General features: G+C 38.5%; 1 protein-coding gene across 7 annotated transcripts in view; it reads left to right on the top strand.

The window, feature by feature from the left end:
- Positions 1 to 26,836, top strand: part of PLCB4 (phospholipase C beta 4) — a 421,043-nt gene that overhangs the window by 368,281 nt on the left and 25,926 nt on the right. For all 7 annotated transcript variants that reach the window (XM_030872577.3, XM_060284138.2, XM_060284144.2 and 4 more), the window contains 6 exons: positions 840 to 1,004; positions 4,024 to 4,228; positions 18,660 to 18,748; positions 19,488 to 19,638; positions 24,551 to 24,600; positions 24,747 to 24,812. In XM_030872577.3, the coding sequence (XP_030728437.1) occupies positions 840 to 1,004; positions 4,024 to 4,228; positions 18,660 to 18,748; positions 19,488 to 19,638; positions 24,551 to 24,600; positions 24,747 to 24,812 (726 nt within the window). The remainder of the gene's footprint in view (positions 1 to 839; positions 1,005 to 4,023; positions 4,229 to 18,659; positions 18,749 to 19,487; positions 19,639 to 24,550; positions 24,601 to 24,746; positions 24,813 to 26,836) is intronic.

Below are 26,836 nucleotides of genomic sequence, written 5' to 3'. Positions count from 1 at the left end.
ACTTATACTAAATTCTAGAAAATGCAAACTAATGTATAGTAACAGAAAGTAAATCAGTTGTTTCCTCTAGACAGAGATGGAAGAAAGGATGAATTACAAAAGGGCACAAAGGAACTTTGGGAGTTGTTGAAAATATTTATTGTCTTAATTGTGGTGATAGTTTTACAGATGTGCTCATGTGTAAAAACTGATCTCATTGTACACTTTAAACATGTACAGTTTATTTTATGTCAGTTATACCTCGAAAAACTGTTTCACAATTATTAGCTATTAGATAACATGAAAAAACCTAATAAATGGCTGTAGTCATTTGGAAAATAAATGAAAAATAGTCTTTCCATAGCTTTAAAATAGATAAAATTTAATACTGGTCTTTACAAAAAATAGCACTGTCCTGTATGAAGATTGTCAACATCAGTTTAGCATTGCTTTTCTTTCTGTGTGTCTCAAGACTTTTGAAAGAATTCAGTAAAAGTGTGGCGTGACAGAATTTCAGAGCTATGAAGTGACTTTAGGGCATATTTGAATCCATTGCTTCATTTCATAGGTGTGGGCACTTAGGTGAAGATGCTGTGGACAGTATTGTTTTGTAATAGATGATTCATGTATAGTTCCCTCTTTCTTTTTCTAGGCAGTTCTCGGAGGCAGAACCTCTGCCTAGAATAGTTTTTTGCATGCAGTGTTTGCTCAACCATGTTTTAGTTTAATAAGGAATGGATACATTATTTCCATAGCTAATTAAAAATTCTAAAGATGAACAGAGAATCTCTTCCTTCCAGATTATTCTTTGCTACTGATGATTACACTGACTTTACTTCTCTCTCATCCTATTTCTATAGGTCATATCAGGTCAGTTCTTATCAGATAAAAAAATTGGCACATATGTAGAAGTGGATATGTATGGGTTGCCCACCGACACTATCCGGAAGGAATTCCGAACACGCATGGTGATGAACAATGGACTCAATCCAGTTTACAATGAAGAGTCATTTGTATTTCGGAAGGTAGGGTATTTTCAATGTGTCAGACTCACTCTACTAAGTTGGGAACCACATTTTAGTGTAGAGACACTACATGATATAGGGACAGTTATTCAACCCTAAATGTGTTCTTCTAATGCATGAGTTCTGCAGCCATCATATGATTGTTGTTTCAGTTTGTCCCTGTCCTCCTCTTGGCTCTCCTTCCTCCTTGGAGGAGCCCACCTCCCACATGGCAGTGCCCAAACCCCAGGTTAGCAGTCTACTCAGAGGGAGCCCTACAGGTGGACAGCATCACATGTGGGAGAGCTCTTCCCTGCCCTTGTGGCAGCTGGTGACTTGCACTGTTCCTTTAGCCAAGAGGATGGGTAGGATGTTGCACCTAGACTGAGGCCAATAAATGTCCTTAAATGGGTCAGTTGGTATTGTCCTGTGCCTCCAGAAAGTGTGGTCCCCATTGCTACCCAAGGTCCTGTGGGTCGTGTGCTGTTTTTGTCTTTTTGTTTTTTATCTCCTTATTATACCTTGATCCTAAGACCAATCAGTCATTCTCTGTAATGATGCAGTTTTTAATCTTGTAACCATTTTTTTAAAATTTGTTTTATTTATTTATTTTTGGCTGCATTGGGTCTTCATTGCTATGTGCAGGCTTTCTCTAGTTGCAGCGAGTGGGTGCTACTCTTTGTTACGATGCACAGGCTTCTCATTGTGGTGGCTTCTCTTGTTGTGGAGCACGGACTCTAGGCATGTGGGCTTCAGTAGTTGTGGCTCACAGGCTCTAGAGCACAGGCTCTGTAGTTGTGGCGCACGGGCTTAGTTGCTCTACGGCATGTGGGATCTTCCTGGACCAGGGCTCGAACCCGTGTCCCCTGCATTGGCAGGTGGATTCTTAACCACTGAACCACTGGGGAGGCCCTTAATCTTGTAACCATTTTTTTTCCAGTTGCTTCTCTTTCATCAATGGAAGATGTATTGAAAAATCCATGCATTGGCAGTGCTATCTCAAAAATGCCTGTTTCTTTCTCACTTGTTCTGTTATCCAACCAAAATGCTTTCTTGCTTCTTCTTCAGGCACAGGTTTTCCAAGTGTTGCATGACATACGTATGTCATGCAACACAGATAATCAGCTTTTTATCTTAACAAAAATAGGGATTATCAACCTCAGAATTGGCTAACTTGTTTACAGAAAGCATATTACAGAAGATCAATATAGTTCAATAAATCAAGCCATTTTGACATGTAGGCGCTCCCTGTTACGTGAATACCATTATCCGTGCAACACCCTCCCCCCATTTTCACTTTCTCTTCTACAATCAGAGTGTAGTGTGAATTGCATACACAGCTGTGATGTGTCTTTTTTTCTTCCCGTGCTTTTCAATTTGTTATAGCTGGATCTGTTGTCAGTATGGTCAGAGTTTTGGAACATAATGAATAATCCCTACACACATTTCTAGAAATTCAGAAAGCTGGCTTCAGGCATTGTTTTTGACGCATAGGGAAATATCAGAGTTGGTTTTTCATGCAGTATTACTGGCCCCAGAAACAAGACGCCAATTTTGCATCCTCCCCTGTTCTTTAGAAGTTACAATACGTTGCCTTTCATTGATACCAAGTGCTTTAACTTTAGTTTCCTTCTCGCTGGTATTGTTTTTGTTCATTGTGCTAATCTCACAAGGTAAGCCCCCATTCACCACGTGAGGAACAACATAGTGACTGAAGTTGGATGCATTTCATCTTGGTTTCTCCTGTTCATCTTCATGAAGTTGGAATTAAATTAAAACCTCTAGGCATAACTAAGCAGCCAGTTCATTGTCTAGCTTTAGACATAGTACTCAAATCAGACGAGATATCTTAGCGGCTCATAGCCAATAAATAGGCATTCTTTCTTTTTATTTTTTTATTTTTTATTTTTTTTGTGGTACGCGGGCCTCTCACTGTTGTGGCCTCTCCCATTGCGGAGCACAGGCTCCGGACGCGCAGGCCCAGCGGCCATGACTCACGGGTCTAGCCGCTCCACAGCATGTGGGATCTTCCCGGACCAGGGCACAAACCCGTGTCCCCTGCATTGGCAGGCGGACTCTCAACCACTGCGCCACCAGGGAAGCCCTAAATAGGCATTCTTGATTAAAAAACATAGGATTTTTTTTTTGTCATGTTGCTCTTTAATATCTGAATAGGGCTTCTGCTATCTGAGCTCAGATGTTATGGCCATGTATTAGGTTTGGGGATGGCAAGAGTAGATGTCTTGGGTATATGTTAATGTTGATTTTTGTTGGTGGTTTTTTGTTTTGTTCTGTTTTTGTTTGTTTTGTTTTATTTGTTGTGCTGCACAGCTTGCGGGATCTTAGTTCCCTGACCAGGGATCAAACCTGGGCCCTTGGCAGTGACAGCACAGAGTGCAAACCACTGGACTGCCAGGGAATTCCCTATGTTAATGCTTCTAGCTGCCCCATCTTACTCTATTTAATATCCCAAAATGTGTTAAAAACTGAGTTGTGCAAGGAAAAGGGGAAATCTAAATTTATATATAGATTGTCTTTTATACATGAGGTGTTTCTTCAAAGATACTTTCCATATTCTTAAAAACAGAGTTTGATGTCAGAAGCAGCCCAGGTAGTAGACAGATCACAGGACTAGAAATCAGGAGCCCCAGTATCTAGGCCCAGCTGTCACTGGCCATCTCTGACATAAAGGAAAGTCACTTTATTTCTCAGGGTCTCCTTTTGCTCATCCATTACATGGGTGGGATGGGGAAAGATGCCAAGGGTTGGAGTAGTTATCTTTCACATCCATTCATTCCATCTAAAATTTTCAGGAAATGATTTCCAGGAAATGAATTCCAACCTGTTCCAATTGCCTTTCTCAATGGCTTGGGCATTGTAGCTTATACAGTATGCTTTAAGAATGCAAATTGACCATTGGCTTATTTTCACCATAAAGAAGCCTTTCAGAACATTATGAATATATTCCAGATTCCTAGAGTTGTAATTCTTGGGAGCTGCATTCCAAAAAGCAACAAAAAGTACCATTTCTTGTTTGCAGGTGATCCTCCCTGACCTGGCAGTCTTGAGACTTGCAGTGTATGATGACAACAACAAACTGATTGGCCAGAGGATTCTGCCACTGGATGGCCTCCAAGCAGGCTATCGACACATTTCTCTTCGAAACGAGGGAAATAAACCTTTATCACTGCCAACAATTTTCTGCAATATTGTTCTTAAAACATATGTGCCTGATGGATTTGGAGGTTAGTTAAACTTTTAGAATATTGTGTGTGTGTGTGTGTGTGTGTGTATTTCCCCCTCAATTGCACAATTATAAGCTATTTCAACAATTGTTAAAAAGTCTTTTGCTGACAATGCTGCCAACCCCTATAGTATTGAAGAAATCAGGGATAATTAGTAACCTCAGGTCTCCTAGTAAGAAATGAAAGGGCAAGTCTAGATTATCTTTAAGGTTCTTTCTTATTTTAAAATACTGTAATTTTATGTTGTTTTTCAACTTTCACAAATACATTTGTGAAAAATATATTTACACCATCACTCAAAGTGGGGAAAGACATGAATGATGTAAAACCTTAGATATCTTGTCAACTGGTTTCACTAAAAAGATTTAAATTGAACTCAACTATCAACATGCCTGGATTTTTTTTTTTTCCAAATCACAGGAGAGTTCATCCTCACACAAAATCCAGCCATCAGTCCATAAAAGACCACCTTTGGTTATACTAATCAATGGGAAGCATCAAAAGTTGGACCAAGTCATAGGATTTTGCTTAAACCCAAACATATTAATTTTCATAACCCCCACTGTGCCAAGAACATTAAAAGGAAACAAAGATCCTCTATATTTTCAGAGTCTGTTGAACCAGGAAACAGTACACAAAGTACATCAAATTAACAAGTGTTCAAGTCCTGACTCTCCACTGCTAGCTGAGTGACCATGAGACAGTGACATCACCTTTCAAACACCTCATTTCCTGGCCTGTAGAGTAAAGGTACCATTACTGTCTCCCTCATAGCAGCCTTATGAAATGTGTGCTCATCATTACAGTATATAACATAACAAGGCATACATGCACACACATGTATCTGGCTCTAGATGAAGATCTAGTTTCTGTGCTATACTGGAACACATCACAGTCTTGTTTGGGGAACTTTAGGTTATTTTGTTGTGTGTTTTTAACAATGCAGACTTCTCTGGAGGGCAGATTTTCTGCAACTAATGCTCAACATTAACAACTTGATTGCAGGTTCAAAAAGTAAAGTCAGCCACGAGGATTTTTCAGTTGAGAAATCAAGAGTAAAGATTCCTTCCCCCTTCCCTTTGTTTTTCGTGGAAAAGGAAGTCTATTAGAAACTGCAACACAGAGTAACAGATAATGAGCACATGGAAGAGTCTGGGACTGGGTGCTGTGGGGCTGGGTAAACGGGTCAGAAAAGAGCCAGGGAGATCTGCATGGGTGTTAAGAAGCATGTGATGGCCACAGGGCATCAGCAGATGGATAAAATCAGGTTCCACATACTTGCAGTTAGGAAGCAGGCAGTGCATAATACCTAATATGTTTTAAAGACAGTTGTATAAACAAATATGTTGGAAGACTTAAAAGGCTTTGCCTTTACATGTGTTCCTTTTCAAACGAAACTCTAATTTACTCCAGGGAAATGGGCTGTTTGAATAGAAAAGGATCTTCATGACCTTTTCTTCTTTTTTTCCTTAGATTCTTGATATATGTGTTAGCATACGGTATTTGTTTTTCTCTTTCTGACTTACTTCACTCTGTATGACAGACTCTAGATCCATCCACCTCACTACAAATACTCAATTTTGTTTCTTTTTATGGCTGAGTAATATTCCATTGTATATATGTGCCACATCTTCTTTATCCATTCATCCGATGATGGACACTTAGGTTGCTTCCATGTCCTGGCTACTGTAAATAGAGCTGCAATGAATATTTTGGTACGTGACTATTTTTGAATTATGGTTTTCTCAGGGTATGTGCCCAGTAATGCGATTGCTGTGTCATATGGTAGTTCTATTTTTAGTTTTTTAAGGAACCTCCATACTGTTCTCCATAGTGGCTGTATCAATTTACATTCCCACCAACAGTGCAAGAGTGTTCCCTTTTCTCCACACCCTCTCCAGCATTTATTGTTTCTAGATTTTTTGATGATGGCCATTCTGACTGGTGTGAGATGATATCTCATTGTAGTTTTGATTTGCATTTCTCTAATGATTGGTGATGTTGAGCATTCTTTCATGGGTTTGTTGGCAACCTGTATATCTTCTTTGGAGAAATGTCTATTTAGGTCTTCTGCCCATTTTTGGATTGTGTTGTTTGTTTTTTGTTATTGAGCTGCATGAGCTGCTTGTAAATCTTGGAGATTAATCCTTTGTCAGTTGCTTCATTTGCAAATATTTTCTCCCATTCTGAGGGTTGTCTTTTGGTCTTGTTTATGGTTGCCTTTGCTGTGCAAAAGCTTTTAAGTTTCATTAGGTCCCATTTGTTTATTTTTGTTTTTGTTTCCATTTCTCTAGGAGGTGGTTATAAAAGGATCTTGCTGTGATTTATGTCATAGAGTGTTATGAAGAACCTAGGGGTAAGACAGGAATAAAGACACAGACCTACTAGAGAATGGACTTGAGGATATGGGGAGGGGGAAGAGTAAGCTGTGACAAAGTGAGACAGTGGCATGGACATATATACACTACCAAATGTAAAATAGATAGCTAGTGGGAAGCAGCTGCATAGCACAGGGTGATCAGCTTGGTGGTTTGTGACCACCTAGAGGGGTGGGATAGGGAGAATAGGAGGGAGGGAGATGCAAGAGGGAAGAGATATGGGAACATATGTATATGTATAACTGATTCACTTTATTATAAAGCAGAAACTAACACACCATTGTAAAGCAATTATACTCCAATAAAGATGATTAAAAAAAAAAGAGAGAGCAATGAATAGAAAAGGAAAAGGTATAGTTTGTTGAGCTCCTACTTTGTGCCAAGCACATTACATAGAATCCAGAAATGTGAAACTGTTCAGAATGGATGTGAATATATGTAGGTGTATGCTGAAGAAATGTCTGTGTTTATCATGTGGCTTATTACTAGTGTCAATATTTATGTAAGTATTGATTCAAATCTCCAAAAATCATCTTGCAAGTGTTCTTTCCTAACAGTGTCATTGTAGTATTTCTATCAGAAGCATCAGAAATTTCTGTACTATATTATCCTTGATGGGATTCTGCAGTTGACATCTTAACCTCAGATGTGACATTCAAAGACTGTTTATTCAGAATTATCAGTCATTTCTTTTATATGTGAAGAAACCGAGGGCAGACATGATGAGGGTTTATTTAAGGGACTTACCTGAAAGTAACAAAATAAGAATATGGGAACTTTTTCCACATTTCTGATCTTCTTCATAGCCTCTTGATTTCCAAAATGCGTTTGTATTTCATCTGCTTAACTAACCACCCACATTCAGATCTGAACATTTATGTACTGAGCCAGCACATTAGGAAGTCTACAGAGTCCCTGTTGCCTAGAACATTGATATTTGTTGATTCTATAGGAAAGAGTTCAAAATGAAATTCTACACCACTTCACTCCAGCATTTTCTGGGGAAAAAAGAAGGAAGTGGTCGATATACATCATCAGATTTTTATGTGGCTAAAGAGAGATAATATGAATTTATTCATTCATTCTGCAAATGTGTTTAGCAGGTTTTATTCTGTAAAAGGCAAAGTAGGTACAATATGTATCAGAAAGAGATTCTGACAACATAAAAAATGTTTAAAGGGTCATTCATAAATCCACTGTGCAGAGGGAACTCTGTTACTATATTGGTCCCTTTACTTCCAATCTCATTTCTTCTCTTTATTTTAATAAAATTGGATCTTACTATACATACTCAGTTGGATTAATATTTCAGAGACTTAATTTTTTTTCACATAATGGAGAGTATTTTCTCCATGTCATGAATTATTCTTATTGGCTAGATGAGATTCCATTTTATATATGCTGTAATTTATCATGTTATTGAAACATTGAAGTCATTTCTATTTTTCTTTCTTATAAACAATATTGCATCTAAGAACCCTAAATGTGAAGCTTTGGAAATATTCGTGATTGTTTCCTGAAGATGAATTCTTTGAAATGGATTTGTTGCATCAAAGTGTGTATACATATTTAAAGCTTTAGATACAGGTTGACAAATAACCCATCAGCAGTGTATGAGCTATAACTTTTGTTAGCATTTACTAGTTTAAAAAGTAAAAATGGTATACCATTCATGTATTCATTTAAGATATTTTTTTCTCAAAAGAATAGATATTTTCAACAATTATTTAGTACCTACTCTATGAATAGCCTGAGTAAGAGATATAAGGTTGAAAAAGTCATGTACACTTAACCTCAAGAATTTTCCAACCTTGTACTCATATACATTTTCGTAAGCAGGCATATATGTATACGTAGATAAGTGTAACCTGTTCTATAAATGCCCCAAGGGCAGTAACCAGATGGTATTTGGAGCATTGAACCAAGGAGTGATTAATCAGAGTAGGGAGGTTTCAGTAGCTGTCTGGGCCTTGAAAGATGAATAATACATCACAGCAGAGAGGTAGACTGGATTTCTCTCCAGATAGGGAAGCAGCCCAGGCCAAGGGCTTGATAAGGAAAGTGCTGGACTTACTGATTCACTCTGAAGAAGCTGAAATACAGTGTGTTTGGCGTTAAAACTGAAAAGATCTGGTTCCTGTTTGAGGATGTGTCCTCAAAACCTAGTGTTAGTCAGCAAGAACAGTGTGCTGTTCCTGTTGAACAGTTTGGGCACCTTCAGGAAAATATTCTCATTGTCAGGGCACTAAGTAATTTGGTAAATTATGTCTTCTCATCTTTTAGGTGGGTCAGTTTGTCTAAAATCACTCCATAATTTTAGATCCAGTTATAGAAGTAAGACCTCTTAGGCCTGACCAAGCTAAGTAAGTCCCAGCTTTTATAATCCACCAAATACTTACCCTAGGAATTATTTCTTTAATCAGATTGTTAAAGGCAAACAATTTTTAAAATTATACTCTAGTGGCATGCAGCATTATTTGTATAAAGAAGATTAGAAACAACCTAATCCATCGCTAGGGATTCGTTAAATACATTACAGCCATTCTATAGAATACTGCATTAATAGCCATTAAAAATAATAACATGGACATATATACACTACCAAACATAAAATAGATAGCTAGTGGGAAGCAGCCGCATAGCACAGGGAGATCAGCTCGGTGCTTTGTGACCACCTAGAGGGGTGGGATAGGGAGGGTGGGAGGGAGGGAGACGCAAGAGGGAAGAGATATGGGAACATATGTATATGTATAACTGATTCACTTTGTTATAAAGCAGAAACTAACACACCATTGTAAAGCAATTATACTGCAATAAAGATGTAAAAAAAAAACCAAAAACAGGTAAATTCTCAATGACAAATTAAACTTTGAATTTCTGTGCATTAAGAGAGTTAATAATAAATGTGTGATTTGCACTAAAAAAATAATAATAACTTGGCTCTCAGTATTTGAACATAGGAATATGACAGTGATATATTGCTGAGTGAAAAAATAAATTGCAAAACAATCTCATTATTATTTACAAAAAGCCCTATAACTCTCTGTTTATACATGTACATAAAATGCATAAAAAATTCTAGAAGGATACATACCCAACGTTAATAGTGTAACCACTATCTGAGAGTAGGGGTGAAGGTTTAGTGGAGCTTCCCCATTGCATTGGACAGCATCCAGGAACATCACAGAGAATTCACTGTCCATTATGGCAGGACTCCACTTATTACTTCTGGACTGTGGTAGTCAAAGTGGTATCTCGTCATTTCAAATCACGCATTTACAATTATGAGTCAGATTTAACTCATTTTGTATTTTTTTTTTGTCACATATTCCTGTGCCTGCAAAATACTCTAGTGCCTTTGGTTTTGTTTTGTTTTGTTTTGTTTTAAATTGGGTTGCTCCTCTTTTTCTTAAGTAATTGTTTAAATCAAATTTTAATTTACTCATAAGATCTCTTTCTATTAATTTCTAAAGTGGTCTCATATACATTTTAATGTCTAGATAAAGTTCTATGAATGTAAAGGTTGGAGATTCAAAGACTGTCTATTTTTCTTGGCCTGAAAGAATGCTATTTCATTGAGGCCACATAACAGGTACATAAGAACACTGACGGAGCCCCTTGGCTGTCTAACCTTGGATGACTTAGCATAACATTTTGTTTTAGTGTCCTCATTGCAACTCAGTGATAACAGTAGTACCCTCCTCATAAGTGAAGATCAAATGAGCTCTTGGAATAGTACCTGACCATAACAGCCCTCCATTAATTTTTTTTCATTTTATTTATTTCTAATAAGTTAAAGAAAACTCAATTGGTTCTATTTTCTTCTCCCTAAATTTACCCTTTAATTGACTGCAGTAAGTTATTTTGTCATAAGTAATTCATCATCCTAAGAAAAACCTCTTAATCCTGGGCTTGCTAAGAAGCTTCAGAATTCTAATGTTACTATGATTGTCTTTAAGCACCAGCAACTCTGTATTCTACATGATTTTTAAATGTATTTTAAATCTCAGTAATGTCAGGTGGGTGGTGTCATTTTATAGCAATAAGAAAAATGTTCTTAAATGGCTTTTCCAAGTTAAGGCAGCTCTTTAGGGAGGGCTTGGGCTTTTGCAGGAGCTTCTGGTCACTTATTTATTGGGCTTCTGTGCTATGAGGTCACCATATGATGATGAATCTCTACTGATGAGGCAACTAGGTACTTCTTCAATTGCTCAAAATACTTCTACTTTCTTGAATGCAGTACTCTTTAGATGCCTTGAGCTCTGAGCTGACCCATTCCCTCCTGAACAGGAGATAGGTCCAGAACCAGTGTTTTCCACCCTGACCCTCTTCCACTCCTGTGAGTTCCCTGTTTTCATTCCTCACCCCCTTGGGAGACAGAGGCAGGGAATTCCACTTTTCCTTCTCGTTACTATAACAACTCCCAAGATACACAAAGAGATAAGCAAACGAAGATGATTCTGGAAGATTCTGAACTCTTCATAGATCTTTATGTTCCTGAGCTGCCTAGATGTAAAGTATCTCTAGGCTTAGGAACAGAGATGAAGTCTCTCAGCTCTCAAAACTAAACTTGAACATGAAAAAAAAAAATGGTAACATTTAGAAGAAGAATGACTAGGCATGAATCAAGCCTGAGTTTAATTTTTTGTAATATTAGTTTTCTACTGAACATAGAGTAAAACAGTCCTCTCATTCACTTACACACACACACACACACACACACACACACACACACACATAGTAGAAGTACTAGGTTGGGTGCTAAGGTGCATTTTCCTTTGTCAAATCCAGTGAGACTCAGTGTGCTGGGTTGTCTTTGCTGCTTTTTCTGTAGTTGCAGGTACTACTGACAATGGCATTTACCTATCACAGCAACTTTGCCACTGTTAGCCACTGCTGTTGGTGACAGGAGATGGTTCCAAAGATGATGACAATTAAATGAGTGTCAGTATTTCTTTTTTCCCACTCACTGTTGCTTTGATGGTTTTTATCATTTGTATTTCTTTTATCATTACTGAGTGGTAGTGAGGAGAACAAATAAGAGAGTCAAAGCTATGCTTCCAGAGTTCATGGATCACCAGTGTGATATTTGTGTCACTCCAAGCTGTATTTCATGAGCCTCTTGTCCCTTGTCCCTTGAGCAATGCTTATCACTGCTTCCACAGCTATAGATTATCTCTTCTACAACTAGGCTAATTTTATGTCAGCAAAGACGAAGTGGTTCTTTGTTTATTCGCCCAGTTCCCCTTTCTGCCCCCCTTACGATTAAAGATACAGCATGGGGTGGGGGTGTTTCTTGTTCACTTGCCTGGTATCTTCACAGGGTTGCTTTCCAACCTCTTTGCAGTGATTTCCATTTTTATGACCTCTTCTGAACTACAGAAAATATTAGTTAGAACACCAAGAAGAAAAGCTCTAGTGGGAAGGGGGCAGGATGGATTATGGTGAAATACATTGGGAGTTGCTAGGCTAAGTGAATTTATACATGTATTTATTGCATAGTTCCTTGAGATGCTCTGTGAATGTCTGAGAAGAGGGGAGACGTGAGGATTTCCCGATCTTATTCAACCACAAGATCTGGCCTCTGAACCTTCTGTATCTTGTAGCATTCCTGGAAATGCAGTTTGGGAAATGATCAATCATTTGGTAGAAGCTAAAAGAGCTAATCCAAAATCATAGTTATAGAATTTGTTGATCTTTACTAGCATCACTTTAAAGCCAACAGGGAACGTGTATTTCTCTGCTGCCTTTACCTGTTGATGAGGTAGAAAGAGTAGAGTGGGGAATGGAAGGGAACCTGGGCCAGGAGTGAGCACACAAAGGGATGGGAGGGTGTCACAGGTGCCATGGTTGATGCTCACCACTGAGGCACCCACGTGCCTTGAAAAACAGTAGTTAAACAAGCAAACAAACAAAACCCAGAGTTCTCCTAAAAAGCCAATAAGTATCTGGAAGTCTGTACTAAGGAACAGCCATTTTCTTTGTAGTTCTTGGGGATACCTAAATTGATGCTTTCAACTCTATATGGAAGTGAGAAAACACGGGCAGGAAGGAGGGAGGAGAAAAACAGGAATATACATGGAAACTCTTCATCAGGAGACCAGCCTTTTGGAAATGGCACTAAACCCCAAAATAGTTGGTATTTTTAAAAAATATAAATAAGTAAGACTGGTAGACTTCAAACAACAGAAACTTTTATTCTCTCACAGTTCTGAAAGCTAGAAGTTTGAAATCAAGCGGTCAGCAGGACCATGCTCCCTCTGGAGGCTCTTAGGAAAATCCTTCCTTTCCTCCTCCCAGACCCTCCTGGTGGCTGCCCGTGGCTGCCCGCAGCCCTCAGTGTTCCTTGGCTTGTAGCTGTCTCACTGCAATCTGCCTCCATCATCACCTGGCCTTTCTTCTCTTTGTCTCTGTGTGTCCTGTCCTCTTCTTATAAACATACTCATCATGGGATTTAGGGCCAGCCTTAACCCAGAATGGTTTCATCTCAGACCTTAACTAATTACATGTGCAAAGGCCCTGTTTATGAATAAGGTCACATTCTGAGGTTCTGGGCAGACACGAATTTTTGGAGGCGGTATTCAACCCAATGTGCCCTCTTGATTCTGCTTTATTTTCTCGATACTCATTTTTTCCATTAATTATTCTTCAATAACTATTTTAAAGCTTATTAGGAAAAAGTTTGTTAGGAATGCCCATCAGGCATATAGGTTGTTATATTATATATCTGAACTACTAATTTCTGATTTAAAAAGGATGAAGAAATCATTTTTTGCACTAACATATTCCTTGCAAAGTCATCTTTTATAGAAAAATTGAAAGTCCATATAAATATCTAGCAGTGGGGAGTAGTTTTATACATAAACTCAATGGAACATTGTCTACTCACTAAAGATAATTTTAAAAGCTCTACATATATAACCTAATACATCTAAAAAGCATATTATATAATTTTTTCTTCCAGTTGTATTGAGATATAATTGATGTACAGTGCCATATAAGTTTAAGGTGTACAGCATAATGATTTGATTTATATACATCATGAAATGATTATCACAATAAGTTTAGTGAACGTCCATCATCTCATATAGATACAAAATTAAAGAAATAGGAAAAAAACCTTTTCCTTGTGATGAGAACTCTTAGGGTTTATTCTCTTAACAACTTTCATATTTAACATACAGCACTGTTAATTATGTTTATCATGTTGTACATATGTCCCTGGTACTTATTTGTCTTATAACTAGAAGTCTGTACCTTTTGTATAGCCACTCTGACAGGTGTGAGGTGATATGTCATTGTGGCTTTGATTTGCATTTCCCTGATGAGTTGTGATGTTGAGCATCTTTTCATGTGTCTGTTCATGTGTCTGTATGTCTTCTTTGGAAAACTGTCTATTCAGATCCTTTGCCCTTTTTTAAAAATCAGGTTGTTTGTTTTTTTGATGTTGAGTTATATGCGTTCTTTGTGTATTTTGGATATTAATCCCTTGTCAGATTTATCATTTGCAAATATCTTCTCCCGCTCAGTAGATAGTATTTTTGTTTTGTTGATGGTTTCCTTCACTGTGCAAAAGGCTTTAGTTTGATGTACTCCCATTTGTTCATTTTTGCTTTTGTTTCCCTTATGTGAGGAGTCATATCCAAAAAAATATTACTAAGACTGGTGTCAAAGAGCTTACTGCCTATGTTTTCTTCTAGAAGTTTTTTGGTTTCAGGTCTTACATTTAAGTCTTTAATCCATTTTGAATTTATTTTTGTGCATAATGTGAGAAAGTAATCTAGTTTCATTCTTCTGCATGTAGCAGTCCAGTTTTCCCAATACCATTTATTGAAGAGTCTGTCTTTTCCCCATTGTATAGTCTTGCCTCTTTTGTCATAGATTAATTGCCCATATAAGTGTGGGCTCGTTTCTAGGCTCTCTATTCTGTTCCATTGATCTATATATCTGTTTTGGTGCCAGTACCATACTATTTTGATTACTGTCACTTTTAGTATAGTTTGAAATCAGGGAGTGTGATACCTCCAGGTTTATTCTTCAAGATTGTTTTGACTATTCGGGGTCTTTTGTGTCTCCATATGAATTTTAGAATTATTTGTTCTAATTCTGTGAAGAATGTTATTGGTATTTGATAAGAATTACATTGAATCTGTAGATTGCCTTGGGTAGTATGGTCAATTTTACCAATATTAATTTTTCCAATCAGGAACACAGTATATCTTTCCATCTGTTTGTGTCATCTTCAATTTCTTTCATCAGTGTCTTTACTTTTCCAAGTATAGGTCTTTTACCTCCTTATTTAGGTTTATTTCTAGGTATTTAATTCTTTTTGATGTGATTGTAAATAGATTGTTTTCCTGCTTTCTCTTTCTGATAATTTGTTGTTAGTGTACAGAAAAGCAACAGATTTATGTATATTAACTTTGTATCCTGCAACGTTACTGAATTCATTAATGAGTTCTGGTGTTTTTTGGTGGCATCTTCAGAATTTTCTATGTATAGTATCATGTCATCTGTAAACAGTGGCAATTTTACTTCTTCCTTTGCAATTTTGATTCCTTTTATTTCTTTTTCCTGTCTGATTGCTGTGGCTAGGACTTCCCATATTGTTTTGAATAAAAGTGGCAAGAGTGGGCATCCTTGTCTTTTTCCTGATCTGAGAGGAAATGTTTTCAGCTTTTCACTATTGAGTATGATGCCAGCTATGGGCTTGTCATATAAGGACTTTATTATGTTGAGGTATGTTCCCTCTATACACAGTTTGTTAAAGGTTTATAATCATAAATGGATGTTGAATTTTGTGAAAAGTTTTTTCTGCATCTATTGAGATGATCGTGTTACTTTTTCTAAAATTTAATTTTATTTATTTTTATACAGCAGGTTCTTATTAGTTATCCATTTTATACATATTAGTGTATATATGTCAATCCCAATCTCCCAGTTCATCATACCACCATCCCCACCCCCTGCCGCTTTCTCCCCTTGGTGTCCATACGTTTGTTCTCTACACCTGTGTCTCAATTTCTGCCCTGAAAACTGGTTCATCTGTACCATTTTTCTAGGTTCCACATATATGCGTTAATATATGATATTTCTTTTTCTCTTTCTGACTTACTTCACTCTGTATGACAGTCTCTAGATTCATCCACGTCTCTACAAATGACCCAATTTCGTTTCATTTTATGGCTGAGTAATATTCCATTGTATATATGTACCACATCTTCTTTATCCAGTCATCTGTCGATGGCCATTTAGGTTGCTTCCATGACTTGGCTATTGTAAATGGTGCTGCAGTGAACATTGGGGTACATGTGTCTTTTTGAATTATGGTTTTCTCTGGGTATATGCCCAGTAGTGGGATTGCTGGGTCATAAGGTAACTCTATTTTTAGTTTTTTAAGGAACCTCCATACTGTTCTCCATAGTGGCGCTATCAATTTACACTCCCACCAACAGTGAAAGAGGGTTCCCTTTCCTCCACACCCTCTCCAGCATTTGTTGTTTGTAGATTTTCTCATGATGCCCATTCTAACCGGTGTGAGGTGATACCTCATTGTAGTTTTGATTTGCATTTCTCTAATAATTAGTGATGTTGAGCATCTTTTCATGTGCTTCTTGGCCATCTGTATGTCTTCTTTGGAGAAATGTCTATTTAGGTCTTCTGCCCATTTTTGGATTGGTTTGTTTATTTTTTCAATATTGAGCTGCATGAGCTGTTTATATATTTTGGAGATTAAGCCTTTGTCCGTTGATTCGTTTGCAAATATTTTCTCCCATTCTGAGGGTTGTCTTTTCGTCTTGTTTATGATTTCCTTTGCTGTGCAAAAGCTTTTAAGTTTCTTTAGGTCCCATTTGTTTATTTTTGTTTTTATTTCCAGTACTCTAGGAGGTGGATCAAAAAAGACCTTGCTGTGATTTATGTCAAAGAGTGTTCTTCCTATGTTTTCCTCTAAGAGTTTTATAATGTCGGGTCTTACATTTAGGTATCTAATGCATTTTGGGTTTATTTTTGTGCATGGTGTTAGGGAATGTTCTAATTTCATTCTTTTACATGTATCTGTCCAGTTTTCCCAGTACCACTTATTGAAGAGACTGTCTTTTCTCCATTTAATATCCTTGCCTCCTTTGTCATAGATTAGTTGACAATAGGTGTATGGGTTTATCTCTGGGCTTTCTATCCTGTTCCAATTATCTATATTTCTGTTTTTGTGCCAGTACCATATTGTCTTGATTACTGTAGCTTTGTAGTATAGTCTGAAGTCAGGGAGTCTGATTCCTCCAGCTCCATTTTTTTCCCTCAAGACTTCTTTGGCTATTCGGAGTCTTTTGTGTCTCCATACAAATTTTAAGATTTTTTGTTCTAGTCTGTAAAAAATGCCATTGGTAGTTTGATAGGGATTACATTGAATCTGTAGATTGCTTTGGGTAGTATAGTCATTTTCACAATGTTGATTCTTCCAATCCAAGAACATGGTATATCTCTCCATCTATTTGTATCATCTTTAATTCCTTTCATCAGTGTTTTATAGTTTTCTGCAAACAGGTCTTTTGTCTCCTTAGGTAGGTTTATTCCTAGGTATTTTATTCTTTTTGTTGCAGTAGTAAATGGGAGTGTTTCCTTAATTTCTCTTTCAGATTTTTCATCATTAGTGTATAGGAATGCAAGAGATTTCTGTGCATTAATTTTGTATCCTGCAACTTTACCAAATTCATTGATTAGCTCTAGTAGTTTTCTGGTGGCATCTTTAGGATTCTCTACGTATAGTATCATGTCATCTGCAAACAGTGACAGTTTACTTCTTTACCAGTTTGTATTCCTTTTATTTCTTTTTCTTCTCTGATTGCCATGGCTAGGACTTCCAAAACTATGTTGAATAATAGTGGTGAGAGTGGACATCCTTGTCTTGTTCCTGATCTTAGAGGAAATGCTTTCAGTTTTTCACCATTGAGAATGATGTTTGCTGTGGGTTTGTCGTATATGGCCTTTTTATGTTGAGGTAGGTTCCCTCTATGCCCACCTTCTGGAGAGCTTTTATCATAAATGGGTGTTGAATTTTGTCTGGGATGGGCAGGAGAGGAGATGTTTACTTTTCATTTTATACATTTGAATGTTTATCATGTGCATATATTATTTTCTATTATAAAAGAAAAAAGTTAAGAAAAAATTTAAAAATCATATCAATGTAATTAGGAAGGTGATTCTGCTAGGGGTAAATTTAAAAACATACAACTTTTACGAGCTGTAAATTATGTAGTGCTTTAAGGGTATGAGAATAATGATTCCTTCTATAATATTGACAAATTATACAAAATTGTATGAAATTCCGTTTGAAAGTACTTGGAACTCTTCAACTGATGTTATGTAAAAGATGATTTTTTTTTTTTGGCCACACCGGGAGGCTCATGGGATCTTAGTTCCCCGACCAGGGATTGAACCTGGGCCACCACAGTGAAAGCACCAAGTCCTAACTACTGGACTGCCAGGAAATTCCCTAAAAGATGAAATCTTGAAATATTTCTCCAGTGTTTTCTCAGCTATAACTTGCACTCACTTTATCTACATGGTACCAAAATTGGCTTTAAATATGTATTTTCCTTCTGTATCTAAAAATAAGGCTACTGCTGGTGGCATCTACTGTGCTCCAGGTACTTTTTCATTGAATGCTCATAGTGCCTCTGCAGGGTGGGTGGTATTAGTTCTAATTTTCCTATGAAGAAACTGAGGCTGGAAATATTGATCAACTTGTTCAAAGTCACACAAGTAGAGAGACCCCAAGGCAATTCAATTAGCTTGACCTGCCTCCCCATCCTTTTCATTTGGGAAAAAAAATAAAGGGAAACTAAGAGAAAATCATCTGGCCTTTTATTCTTGCCTTTACTTATTTCTTGTTTTCAGCAACTAGTTGTGCTTTTCTAACCTTGTCTTCCTAGGAGAAGGTACTTAACAGAAGGCATCACAGGGGTCAGAGATTATAAACAGTTTTTTAGCTGAATTTTCGTAGATGTTTTCAGTAAAACAGAGAATTCACAACTCAGTGATATTTTTCCCCCCAGATATTGTGGATGCTTTATCAGATCCAAAGAAATTTCTTTCCATTACGGAAAAGAGAGCAGACCAAATGAGAGCTATGGGCATTGAAACCGTAAGTAGCAATGGTCAATTAAAGACAGCCGAGTTGGGGAAGTTTGGTTGTCTAACAGTGATTACAACAGCAAGACAAAGTAATAAATTAATAGAACAAGTTCAAAAGTGGTTTTTGAAACTGAACTTACCAATTCAACAAAAGAGTTTCAAAGGTCTATGAGGACGTAGCATATTTAATAAAATGTGACCCACTTCCTCACTGTGGCTTCACTCACATCCGGGGATCCTGGCCCCATTAGAAATGAAATGGAAAACATTCATGATGCTTTTAGGAACATTTAGAATATAGGATGCTTTTGTGAGACACTGAAATACCAGCTAACCTTATTCAGTGTATTAATGAAATTGGCGTTTACTATTGTTTATTTTTTACTAGTCTTGCATCCAACCTTCAATTTCAGTGCACAGTTGTGGTGTTTGCTTCTTTGTTTTTAAAACTCCCCTTACTCCTCAGTTTAGAATGGAAACAGAAATCTCTCCTGTAGCTGGAAAAAAAGAAGGTATATCCTGGTTGTAAAGGAGCTACATCTGTTTTCCTAGGCTTCATCATTTGTCTCAAGCCTGAGGAAACCATGTGTTTACTCCTGCCAAGCAAAGATCTATTTAAGGAGTAGAGGCTAGGATGCAGAAGGGGAAAAGTTGATGGTACAGACTGGATTCAGTAAAAGGAAGAATGTGCAAGACATTTGAACGTGAGGTGGCATTCATTTGGGTCAGTATAAACATTTCTGTTCCAGAGTGACATCGCCGACGTGCCCAGTGACACGTCAAAGAATGACAAGAAAGGGAAAGCCAACACAGCAAAAGCAAGTGTGACCCCTCAGAGCAGCTCAGAGCTCAGGCCCACCACCACGGCCGCCCTGGGAGCTGGCCTGGAGGCCAAGAAAGGTAAAGGAGAGTTGTCTGGGCTCCTTGTCTCTTCTGGCAATTTTAGAATATTTGATGCAGGTATTTAGAATTGTTAATTTTGCCAATTTTCATGGTTCCATAAACCTCAAGAGCAGCAGGTTTTCTTGTGGGTTGAACAAACAGCTTAATTTCCCTGAGTGGTTAACAGGAAGTCAGTGTGTCATCTGCTAGATCCCCTGCACTGTAGTCATACTGCGTACAATATTCGTAGATCTAGAAATGTTTACATTTGGTGTCCTTTATGGAAAAAACATTCACAGAGTGAACTTACCGAACTCATCCCCTCTCTCCTCCAGATACTACCATAGGCATGGGCAGTGAGCTTATGAACCAACAGAATCCTGATTGTTCTGACATTCCTGCATTCCTTTATTGAGAATTTCCCCCCATCTGTAGATATTTAGCATCCGTGACTATTTATTTGTAAAATTATTGACGGGCATCTGAAGGCCAGTTCTGTGTGGTTACCTATGAATGAAACGAAAGATCATTAGAGGTGGCATTGCAAAGAATTATGTGTCCCGTGTGCTGGTATGTAGGGGGAGCAATTGTACTGATTATTTAAAGGGAACTTCCATTCTTATTGTCCAGGCCTCCATTCTGATTGGATGATCCCCATCCCATATGATAATTAAATATTGTAAATATTCTCCTTGACCTGAATCATTTACTAAATTCGCTCTTCTTACTTTAAGAAGAATTTCTGCTTTTCCTAATGGTTTTCTACTCAGTATATATATCTCCCATTTATATGTGAATTCAGCATCTTTGGTATCAGAAGATCAAGTTGTCTGTTTACTTAAATACACACAGTGCTGCAGTTTAAGGTAAGAAATGACAGGCTTTCCTTAACCAAAGCAGCATTGTAATTTAGCAGGAAACTAAGTGTGCACTGAGCTTTGTGAAACAAATTAGAGAATGAGATGGCACAAAAGTAGCCCCAGTTGTACTTTGCAACTTGTCTGTTTCTCCCTGGAAAGAATGTGGAACAAGGTAATGATGCAGGATTTGGGCGTTCCGTCCAGCACTGGTCGTTCTTAACATCAGCCACCCAGACAGAGATAGAGAGTGGAAAATGGAAGAGTTTTTGTTTAGTTAAAGTTCTTGTGTCATGCCCACCAGCACATAAAGACATTAGTAATTATAGTGAGTTAAGTGGCCTCCAAAAGCAGTGTGACTAGCTTTCAGAGGACAGAAGTGATCCTAGTTCTAGAAGGGACCATGTTTGTGTTTTGAACTGTTTCACTCCTGGTTCCAAATGAGATTACACAGGAAGGAGCCATTGGAAGAAAGCTCTCCCTTTCCCTCGTCCCCTCCGCAGACGCCCTGAGGAAGAGGGTCAACACACTTTCATTTTGGCCTTTTGTTCAGGAGACTTGGGAGCCTCGTCTAAGTGGCAGTACTCGGTTCTATGAGAAATGCCTTTGCACCTCCAGAGACCTTACATGACCCGAGGGGTAAGATGGGACAGGCTTCCACCCCTCGACCAGGCAGTGTTTGTGAGCGCTGACCTCTCAGAAACAAGAGGGAGAGGGCCCCTTCCAGCTGGCGCTCAGAGGAGACTTAAGGATGATGTCCTAACTGAGCTGGGCCTTGAAATGAAGGTCTGACGTGAACAGGAAGAGAAGGTGGAGGAGCCCAGGAGGAAGCCACATAGGAAGCAGCCAGGGGTAGGAAAGGGGGCAGGGCCAGTCCTGGTCTGGAAAGGATCTGGGACCACCTGAGAATGGGAAATGACATGAGATGATTTTTTTAAGAAGATTAATACAGTCTTGGCAGAAATATTCTTTAAAAAGAAGGAATGGATGCTAAGGGCAAGTGAAGAATTAGAGTATTTGTGCCTCTACTATAACGCTTATCACCTTATATTTATATTATATATTTATTCACATTATATTTATATGACGTGATAACAACCAGAGAAAGCAGTTATTGCTGACAAGACCACCCCTCTGTCATTCAGTGTGTCCCTGGAACGATGCCTAGTAAAGATCTAAAGTCTCTTCTCTTAAGAAGTAAATGGCTGATGAACGAATGAGCCATACTAATGGCCAGGAGGGCCTGAATTAGGCTGGAAGTACTCAGAGGGAAAAGAAGGATGGAAATCAATTGGTGGCTTGGATATGGGACTTAGGAGGTAACTCAGCGACTTCAAGGTCAGGTCACAGAGAGAGATGGTGCCGTTGAGTGAAGTAGAGAACTCAAGAGGAAGAAAAGCTTCGAGTAAGATGATTCTGGTCCTGGACATCATCAGGTTCAAGCTGTCAGTGGTACATCTGGGTGGAAACATGCAACAGCAGAGCTGTGGTAGGTAAAGAGGAAGTAGGAGGGAGAGAAAGAGAGAGAGTGAATGTGAGAATGCTTAGAAAGATAGCAGGAATGAAAACAAAGAAGAACAGAGAGAGATATATGTTATAAGAAGAATGAGTTTTGGAAGGTATTGTAGACAGTCCAGAGAAGTTAAGACTGCATAATTACTGTTGGATCAGGGATGCCTGGGTGATGAGAATGGAAACCAGGTTAGAAAAATTGATGATTTAAGATATAAAATGGTTGTTGTGGAGAACAGTAGCATGTTGGTAGGAACCAGTGAAGAGAAAGAGAAGGAAAATGCAAGAGAGAGGTATATAGTGAAACAGCCTCTGAGGAAGAGCTGAATCAAGAGAAAGAAAACGATCCTGCTGCATAAAGAGGGAAGAGAGGTGTCCTGTCTGAGCCAAGAAGAGAAGTTTCAGAGTGAAAAGGAAGCTGTCAGGGTGGAGCCCGACAGAATTTGCTGTGAACATCTGTGAAGGTGAGGTGTCCTGAAGTTCTACATGATTTCTCTTAGACACACAGCCAAATAGCAATAACTGCACCAATGATGCTTGATTTTCTCTTTAATTTTAAGGATAAAGCATTAAGGAAACTCAACTAGTTGATTTCCAAATTACGGTTTGAGAGAAAACAAGTCATTTTTAATGAGCTGCGTTGATAAAAACAAAAAATATATATACTGAACCTCCAACTAGTCAAAATCTTTGGGGCCCAAATTGTAGAAATTCACCCCTACTTTCACACCAGAAGCCTGGAGACCTACACTATCCAATATAGAAACCACTGGCCACATGTGGCTCTTTGGGCTTAAAAATCAAAACTTGAGTTCCTCAGGTGCACTGGCCACATTTCAGGTGCTCAAGAGCCACGTGGAACTCATGGCCATCCACTGGGCAGCTCACAGATGGAACATATCCACTCCTGTTGGAAGTCCTATTAGACAAGCTGCTTTGGACATATAGATGAAACCAAGCATGTACCAGTTCCTGTTCTGTAGAGTGTGTTTTTTTCCTAACTAACTAAATCATTCACAGGAACTAACACTTTTATAATGTGTCTTTCTCCAAAAAAGACCAAAGGTTTATGTTTTCACAGGGTCCTGTTAATCAAGATTTCATTGAACAAACACCAAAAAAGAGTCTCATCAGACTAGGTCAAACTCTTAGTATTTGTTAGATCTCCAGAGGACCTTGCATGCCCCCCAATTCTGTGTGTTCATTTTATAGAAGAGAGAAAAGAGACCCAAAGATAGGGAGCTCTTAGTGATGCCAGGATAGACTCCTCTGCCCTGCAGTAAAGCAGGGAATTAGCTTGTGATGTCAGACCTAAGAGATTAGAGAGTAGCCCCATGATCCCTTGACACCCCTATCACAAAATGTTATAGATCAGAAGACTGATTTCTCCCCGCCATGACTCTCCTTTTTTCTGTCCTTACCACGCTCACACTGGATGTGCACATCTTCTTAAAATGAGTACAGCTGAAAAACAAGAACCTAGAACTTGACACCTATCTTTCTTGAATATTTCATACCTAGCCTTTGGGATTCTAACGGAAATCAATTATAGTACAGAGTGCACATTCGTCTTGTTTGCCTAAGATGAAAATCTGCAGTCAAACAGAACATGTTTTGGGATTCGCCTACAAATGTGGTTGTCATGACAACACCTGGCTTAGCATCACTCCAGTAACAGGATGACTTAGTATATTAATCTAGGTCCTCGTGACAGCGTCCTGTTCTACGATGGTTTGATTTCATTATTTTCATTATTTTCTGTCTGTTAAAGGCATTTTTGGACTCAGTAGTATATAACTTAAATGCTAAAATTAAATTCAGTTATAGAAAGCGGCTGAAAAAATGTTTTGTTCTTTGATGATGGTTAAGCTGGGAATAGAGTTGGTAGTTAGTTGCCTGATAGGATGAGCCTTCAAATACAAAGATAAAGGTAACTGTAATAGATGCTGCTGTGCCTGGTCTGATCTCCTCTATGGGGTTGGTGTCGCAACCCTCGGTGTCTGGGAATACTGGCTGACTGCAAATCACAGCTGCACTTTTCTCCCTAGAGTTGCCCTCAGACCATGTGAGTTCTCTTGCCTCGAAAAGGAAGATTCTGTAAAATCTCTGACACCCTTAGCTGAGTGATATGGGGTTACAAAAGCCCAGTTTCCTTACCTCAAACTAGAACAACACCAGAGGGCCGTTTATGCTAAAGAATTTTCTGTAGGATCAGACCGAGGCTGGATTTCAGCTAGAAAGACACTCAAGCTTCTTCCTCTGCCCTATCCTGCTTCTCTCCCACTCTCTAAGGGGTTTCTCCTGAGAGCCTTCCCTTGATAAATCGTGTGTACACAAATTCCCTTTTCAGGCTCTGATAGTAGGGAACCTGACCTAAAACAATAAACGTTTCAGGTAAGTGTCTAATTAATTGCTCTGTAATAAGAAACTAAGATGTTTATATCCATAACATTACATGGAAAGCTGCGTCAGCATCTTTAGATGCGATTTCAAAACTGTGAATTTGATATGATCACTTATTCTCTCTCATTTTTAATATACACAGTGACTTTTTGTTTCAGGTATTGAACTGATCCCTCAAGTGAGGATAGAAGATTTAAAGCAGATGAAGGTAAAATTACTCCGTCATTTTGCCAGCACTCTTGTGTTCTGCCTGTTGGTGAAACTGACTTATTTTTGTTTCTCACCAACTGTAATCATTGTGGTAGTACTATACAAACTTATTTGGGATCCTGTCTTTCTTTTTCCCCCCCACAGGCTTACTTGAAGCATTTAAAGAAACAACAGAAGGAGCTCAATTCTTTAAAGAAGAAACATGCAAAGGTACAGTGTTTTGTGTAGGCAAGCAATATTTGTGTGTAGTTTTGTTTGCTTGTTTGTGTGTTTTTTCCTTTCATCTCTCTGATGAAACCTCACAGCCAAAAACACTACTTAGAAACTGATACCAGCCAACTGGGCAGAAGGACCTTCATTTTAACTGCTTAGAAATGAAATTTAAAAATAGAATCCATTTGGGATTGGTTGTCACTGATTTGTGATCTGTGTTTCTAACATTTATTTCAAAAGCATAACAAAGCTTCACCCATTTCAAAATTGTTTCATAATTTGACTTTATCTAAACGAGTGAGCTGTCACCTGACTATTGAAAACCAGCGCATAGTCTTAGTCTCTGGGTACCGAAATTCCCTTAGTCACTGGCAAATAGTTTGCCATACACGGTGTCAGGGGAGATGCTGGCCAGCTCCAAACTTCTCACCCAAGCCACCTAGAGAAAGAGTTTGTCTCACCTTTCCCCCCATTATGTAAACTCTGCTTGCTGGCCTACTTATGGAATATAGTTGTTGTTCCTACTTACCCATAAGAAGAGGTCTTTGGACAGTGAACATTAGAAATTCTAAGTTAGCTACAAATTTAAGAGAATAGCAGGAATTCTCACGTAGGTTGAAAAACTTCACAGCACCCAGACGCCATCCTGCTTTCAAGTCTTCCCTCACCGGGAAAAGAGACAAACGTGATATCTTTTTCCTTCCTAAGATGTATCACAACAGCTGCTGCTGCTGGAAGGGTAAATATGTCCTCTTCCATTACGGGTAAGGAGAGCAAGAGAAATTTTAATTTCTTAACTTGAAAGGACTTCTGAATTCTTTTAAGCTCATGTTGCCATCCCACTTCTTTATACCCTGACCCCAGCCTCAAACCAAGGCACAGCCTGCAGAGCTGGACTTGAGTGATGAACCTCTGAGTCACTTCAAATACGAAGATGCAAAGAGTGCAGCCTGGAACTCTGTCATCTCTTTAATGGTTTGTGCTCCTTTGAGAAATTTGGCCTAATTTTGGCCTAGTAACAGTCCCTGTATTATTGGCTTCATGGATTTGCTGATATAGCGGTCACTTCAAAGACTGCTCAAATTTCAATTCTATTCAGTGGAATTCCTTTCATTGCCCACGTGGGAAACCCGCCACAGATGTTTATAAGTGTGGAGACAGAGCTCAAGTAGGGATTTCCATTTTATTGGTCATTGGCAGCAAGCTGGAATATGGAAAGGGAACAGAAAAGGGAGAGAAAAGGAAATGCGAATGCACTTTCAATGACTTTGGTTATTAGGAATGGAGTTGGTAACCATATGGCAAGGCATCATCCACCAGATTTTCCTTCTGTTTAAGTTGGATCTCTGTTATTGAGGCAGGCATCTCAATGGCCTTTGGACTGATTGGAAATTTAAACATTTTGCCTGAGTCTCATTTAATATTTCCTTGAGACATGACCAGGAAATATACCATGTCTGATAATAATAAGAATAATATACCATCTAGGATTTTTGTATGTGAAGTATTTTCCAGATGCTGTGCTCAGCACTTTATATTTATTACCTCATCTTATACTCTCTACCCTATAAGATAAATTCTAAGTCCCCATTGTGCACATGTGGAAGTTAAGATCAGGGAGGTGAAGCCATGTAACTAATGCCCCAGCATTAGAGGGTAGCAGAGCCAATATTTGAACCCAAATTGTCTTGAGTCTGGAACCCATACTCTTATTGCATTATTCTGTGAAGGGTATTGGATGCTTCAGTAAGTAAACAAGTTCCCGCATTGCGTCAAAGGCAGTGGCAGCACGTGGGACAGTATGTAAATCTCCATCTAGTTTGGACTAAATCTCCATCTAGTTTGGACAGTGTCTATATACTGGTTACCTGGACAGCTGCTGAGGAAGGTTGCTCCTTGGTTCTTTAGAACTTAACCTATATAACACTGAGCAGAATTGTCTGCTGGTTCCCTATCTAAACCTTCGAGTTCAGACTGTCTCAGTTCTATTAACAGGCCTATCTGCTTAATCGGAAAAGTGG

This window comes from Globicephala melas, chromosome 15, assembly GCF_963455315.2.
Source record: "Globicephala melas chromosome 15, mGloMel1.2, whole genome shotgun sequence".
In the NCBI taxonomy this organism is placed as follows: Eukaryota; Metazoa; Chordata; class Mammalia; order Artiodactyla; family Delphinidae; genus Globicephala; species Globicephala melas.
The sequence above is the reverse complement of the archived record's forward strand: the minus strand, read 5'-3'. Positions and strand labels throughout refer to the sequence as shown.